Source organism: Phlebotomus argentipes, unplaced genomic scaffold (genome assembly GCF_947086385.1).
Source record: "Phlebotomus argentipes unplaced genomic scaffold, Phlebotomus argentipes genome assembly contig_5, whole genome shotgun sequence".
NCBI classification, from domain to species: Eukaryota; Metazoa; Arthropoda; class Insecta; order Diptera; family Psychodidae; genus Phlebotomus; species Phlebotomus argentipes.
In genome coordinates, this window is record NW_026776165.1 from 5875681 (window position 1) to 5881686 (window position 6006).

Sequence of the window (6006 nt, forward strand, 5' to 3'; positions counted from 1 at the left end):
TATAGACTTGGCAGAGATTTTCCCACAAGAAGAAAAAGAAGAAGAAGAAAAAAAACATGGAACAACGAGAATCTCGCAACTTCATTTAGTTTCCAATATGATTAATGAAATTGTTAATTTACCGAAGTTGGGAAACAAATTATCATGCTAAAGAAAATTCTCCAACCCCGCAGGACAATTGCATGGGGTGAAAGTATCTCTTTCTCCGCTGCACAGCACTTCCGCCCTCGGGTCGCGTGGGGGGGGTGGGCAGAAGGGAAAAATGGTCGCATTTTGTGCACAAGTGAGGACAAAAAAGAAGCTCAAATTCTGGAAGACTCTTGATATGGAGTTTAACTAACTTCTTGCACCGCATATCTTCCAAGGCGAGGCCCTCAAATATTCCACGTGCAATTTATAGGGGCGGAATTCGCCAGGGTCGATCTAAATTTTCATTTGAGTTTGCACATGGACGGGAAGACGAAAGGGGGAGTCTGTTCTCAATCTTTTCCTTATTTCACTTGTTATGTGCAAACACTCGGCGAGAGAAAAGATTGTCTATTTCGTGTACAGAAGATCTTCGTCAACCAGAAACACTCATTCTCCAGTGAATTGGAGTGATGCCTAGATTGAAGATAAATAATGTGTGATTCTCATTATCAACTTTATTTATTGGTAGAATCATAATGATGAATTCGAAGAAAGTTTGTCGTACAAAACGTCACAAAAGAATCTCATGGTGATTTTAGTGACCAATTCCCACTGTTTCTTGGATTACACTTTGATTTAGGTAATGCCAGGTGCCACAATAGGACCAGAAATCCTGCTCATCCACGGGTTTATCTACAATCAGACATTGGACAGTGATTTTCTCTCTTTCTCTTGCTTTTCCCCCGTGCAGCTCAACTCTGGGCTGGAAAAAAGGGTGGCAAAAAAGCTCGATGGGCTCCGGAGTGTGTGTGCTCTGTGGGTGAGGTTTGGCTGGGAAAATAAAATAGCACAGAGGGGAACATTGTAGTGAACGAGAGCAAATCAGAATGGAGACGAAGAGCAAAAAAGCACAACTGCAATTTCATTGTGCTAAATTGCTGTTTGGTAGACAAATTCGCGCGAGCTGAATTTCAAATTATACGAAAAAGATTGCGACTTGCTTTGGCCCTCTTTCTCCACCCCCCTCGGCGGGCGGCCGCGAATTTATGCCACGGAGATCCTCAGATGATGCCCTCCAGCGACGTGCAAATCGCTCCAAGGCGTATTGCTGTTATTTATTCGCCTTCGCCACCCACAAAAGGGGCGCCGAGGCGCCCAAGTGGAACCATGACTGGCAATAAAAATGAGTGCTTTAGTGTTCGCCAACCACGTGAATTTATCCCGATGTGAGGTCCGCCAGCCGCAGGATAAATTCAGACCTCCTTGATTGAACGACTCTGGTCAGGTCGTTAAGTCTCCTGTCACTTTGACGTATGATTCCGCGCGCGCGGAAATGGTCAAAGTCAGAGCCACAGAGAGAGAGAATATTTTTGCGCCCATTTTCGCTACTCTTGCCCACAATTATCGATGCATTTGCATAGGTGTTACATTTTGGGCGAAATTTAATTAGTTTTCGCCAAATTGCCCATGACAAAATAATTCAGTGCGGTTGAGTAAATGCAAAAGCCAATAATTGTAATTTGCCCAATTTATTTGCAATAAATGCTGAATATCCCAAACCGACAATTCTACACTTTTCTCCATGCTGGAATGCAAATGTATATCAAAGTCATGCACTTCATTATTTCACACTTTTTCTCTCTCACAATCATTTTCATTCCGCAAATAACATCGCGAAACATGCGATGAATTCTATGGTTTTTCGGGGTTTTGGCATTTTGACAATGCAAAATTTTCTACATCCAAAAAAAAATTAAATTAATTGGCATGGGAATAGAAAGTTAAGAGTGTTTTATGCTGTAAAAAATCTTCAAAGTCCACCGGTAATTTTGGAGCAAAAAATTCAATTTTCCCCATCAACTCCCGATGTTGGGAGAAGCCATTTTAGCCCAACTTCCGCGTCAAATAAATTGTCCCTCGGCCACCCACACATGATGTCACTCTTTCGCCTCAATTTACCGTCTCGCCCTGGAAGCTTTTTTCCCCCCCATCAGCCGGCCAATTTCGGCCTCCTTCACTGGATCGCCGTCCCCATGCCACGCCAAAAGGACGGTCGCCATACATAAATTGCTCGGGCAACAACGAAAATGCGAGGCACCCACTGTAAATCTCAATTTATATCTCACACAAACTTAATAAAAAAGCCCCTCGAATTTACATTTATCGATTTTGAGCCCTTTGTGGCCTTTCTTCGTGCGGTGGGAGAGACAAAACGAGGGTCTGTGAGCGTTTATGGGTTGGGGACAGGTGTTCCCGTGTCTCTTCAAAGTCAACGAGGAGCTCCTGAATTGTAGATGTGACCATGAAGGACTAAAGGGTCGCTTTGGGCTGATCTTTTACGTCCCATTTGAACTCAGTGCCAATCAGTGGCGTAGTAAATATCATGCTCAACCTGCTGTTAATGATAAAATACTTCCCTAAATATCACCTAATTGCATGCATTTAGAGTTAATGCATTTTTCAAATTATTCATGCGGAAATGCATCCTTTTTGCCCCACAAACAGGACTATTTGTGGGAATTATTAATGTCAAAGCTCGATTTTTCAATGAACACTACCAAAATAATCCGGCACTTTTCATCTGACGATGGCAAAAAAGCAGTTTGAATTGAAATCATGGATGGTTTTTTATTGGAAAATCTGTCGCTTTAGTTTTTCACACACTTTGTGGACTTCTCCCATCCCACATAGGCTCCCAATTCCTTATTCTTCTTCTGCAGCCACTCGCTGAGCGGCCTGAAGTACTCAATCAGCGCCGAGGCGTCCATCTTGCGCTGTCCGGTGAGGAGTTCCATTGCATCTGGCCAGGGCTTCGACGAGCCCAACTGCAGCATCTCCTTGAAGGCATTGCCCGCCGCGGTGCTCTGGTAGATGTCGCAGTTCAGGAGAGTCTTCTCGGGATCATTGGGCACGAACTGGCCCGCCTTCTCGCACACCGCCTGGTGAAACTGGAACTGGATGATGAAGGAGACGAGATAGCGCAGGTACTCCACATCGGCCGACACGTGATACTTGGCCGGCGGATCGAAGTCACTCTCTGATCGTGTCACGGGCGGCTCAATTCCGCCGTATTGCGAGCGCAGCTCCCAGAACTTGCAGTTGTAGTCGGACGGTTGGATCTCGCCGCGGAAGACGCCCCAGCGGTACTTGTCAATGGTGTAGGCGAACGGCAGGAAGGCCATCTTGTCCAGGGCGAGATTCAGCATTTGATTGATCTGCGCCTCCTCGTCGAACTTGAAGTCCTTCAGCAGACCGACCTTCTCCAGATGCTTGGGCGAGGAGACTGAGAGCGACAAGACGTCGCCAACGGCCTCGTGGAATCCTGCAAGGAATCACGCAAACCCTGATCCCAGTTCTGAACAATAAAGCAATTTCATGGTCTCACCTGGATTGGCGCCCTCTCTGTAGACAGTGGGCAAATGCTGGTACTGAAGATAGTACTGAATGTGGCCCAATTCGTGATGCGCCGTGAAGAACTGATCCATTGTCACGCGAGTGCACTGCTTGATCCTCACGTCGTCCTGGTCGTAGAAATCCCAGGCGCTGGCGTGGCACACTAACTCCCGGCCGTCTTCGGGCTTCTCCAAGATGCTGTTCTTCCAGAAACTGTCCGGCAGCTTTGTCATATTGAGGCTCTGGAAGAACTCGTCGCCCTTCTGGAACATGGAAGTGGGCGTGTAGCCCTGCTTCACCATCTCCTCCGTCACGTCCAGGATCTTCTTGTCCGGGAAGGGCACCAGGATGCTGGCCACCTCACCCCACGTCTGGCCCCACATATTGCCCAGCAGATGCATGGGAATTGGTCCCTTTTCCGGCACCTCTTCGCCTCCATACTTCTCCCTCAGCTTAAATCTCACGTAGGCGTGCAGCTGCTCGTACAGTGGTCTGATCTGCTGGAAGATGCTCTCCAACTGCTCCTCGAACGTCTCATCCTCGTACTCGTCCAACCAAGACTCGGCGCTTGACTGGAATCCGTCCAACTTGGCCGCCTCTTTGCTCAGCTCGATGTACTTGTTGAAGTTCTCCCGAGTCGGAGTGCCAGCCTTGTCATACCACTGCTTCCAATAGTACTTCAGCTCCTCGGGATCTCTGCTCTTGATCAGGATCTCCGTGATCTCAGGCTCCAGCGAGAGATCGCACTTCTTGGGATCCTTGTACGAGCACAGCTTCACCTTTGCGTAGTTCGACTCCATCGCAGTGATTGCGTCCAGGATCTCCTTGTACTTCTCCGATGACAAGGCGCTGTAGCCCAGCTTGGACAGCTTCTTGATCTGCCTCTTGAGATCCTCACTCTTGAAGTCCTTCACGCGGAACTCCTTCAACTCCGACGCGAGTTCCTAAAACACGGGAAATGTAAAGAAAAATAATTGTTGTTTCAACACTATTTCTGATACTCAGACCTCTAAATCACGATAAGAATCTACACAGAATCAATAAAAAATTGTGACTTTGAAAAAAAAAATTGTTTCTGCATGAATTAAGAATTCATGTGGCAAAGCGATGATAACAAAACATCCCAAAATGTGCTTGAAGTTCATTCATTCTTTTCCAAATTGACTATTCTAAGGTGGTATTTAATCACGCCATTGACGCAAGTTCATTGTCACGAATCCAAATTGAATATTGATGAAAATCATTGAGCGATTTTCCGTGTAGTTCAATCTCAAAATCGCGCACTTCCAGAGGCAATTTCGAAGGTAATGCATTGAAATTCAATTGCATTCTGCCTGAGTGTCTTTTACAGTCATTCCCACATTAAAATAAGAAATATATATTTTCTCTTAATTGGCGAATAACCCAGAGATATAAAAAGAGTAAATATATAGAATGTAAAGTTTCTCTCGCGTGATTGTCATCGAGAAATGGAATTTATGGGGTTAGAAAAGTGATATTTTATCAATAAAAAAAATTAATTGCTTTTATTAACATTCACATTGCGATTTTCGCAGAGAAGATCACCTTTTTCACCTTCAAAATTGATTCTACTTTGCAGAATTTTGTCACATGACTAGCCAAAGTATTGCTGCACTCTCCTTCTTTTTTTTATATAAACTCGCACGATCGTTATAATAACTTGTTAATATCATTTTATGGCGATCGTTTGCGTCTCTAAACTGTGAATTAAATTAACTTTTCATACAGAAGCAAATCGAAAACGGTTAATTTACACAATTTGTAACCGCAGTGAACAATGAAAGAGTGAAATTGCTCATTACTATAGTGATAACCCTTCCTTGAGCATGTTCAACAAAGCCGCAAAATCGAATTTTTTCCCAGCATTTTCACAACTCACCTTGAGATATTTGGCCGTTTCCACCGACACTTCGTTCATGCTCTTGAGATTGTCATCGGTGATGTTGGATGCATAAGCCCAGGCAGCCACTGTGTTGATGTTCTTCCTCCTGGCCAGCTCCTGATTGATCTCCTTGAGGCGCTGATCAGCTCTGATCTCCTCCTCCTCGGGCGTCTCGCCGCTCTTCTTCAGCACGGCGCCACTGGCGATCGCCAAGGCGCCCAACAGCAGGATCACGGCGATCCTCATGATGTCTCTCCGCAAGGCTAGAAGATCACAGATTCACAAACAGAGCCGACACACTGAAACCGATGATCGACACTGAGGGGAGAAACTGTTGGGCTGGCGACTTTTATACCGTATCGCCAGATCTCGTTTGACTTCTGTGTGTTGATCGGCGATGGTCACTTTGTTGTGTGTGGTGGAAACCGGCAAAATCATCAGCAATGCCAGAGAATTGCCGGCAATCAATGTTTGTGTGGCTAAGCTGAGAGTGAAAAATATTAACAATTAACACATTGAAGCCGCTGCACTGCGAGAAATGTGTAATCGTTGAAACTTCAGATTGCAGTGTTTAATTATGC

The 6006-nt window shown here is 45.4% G+C and overlaps 1 protein-coding gene across 1 annotated transcript; it reads right to left on the reverse strand.

The window, feature by feature from the left end:
• Positions 1-2737: 2737 nt before the first annotated feature.
• On the reverse strand, positions 2738-5746 carry LOC132255556 (angiotensin-converting enzyme-like). The gene is made up of 3 exons (XM_059751643.1): positions 5423-5746; positions 3515-4466; positions 2738-3451 (listed from the first exon to the last, which is right to left on the reverse strand). Exons 1-3 carry the CDS (start codon positions 5669-5671, stop codon positions 2778-2780), a joined length of 1875 nt encoding a protein of 624 aa, XP_059607626.1. The 5' UTR covers positions 5672-5746; the 3' UTR covers positions 2738-2777.
• Between the last annotated feature and the right edge of the window lie 260 nt (positions 5747-6006).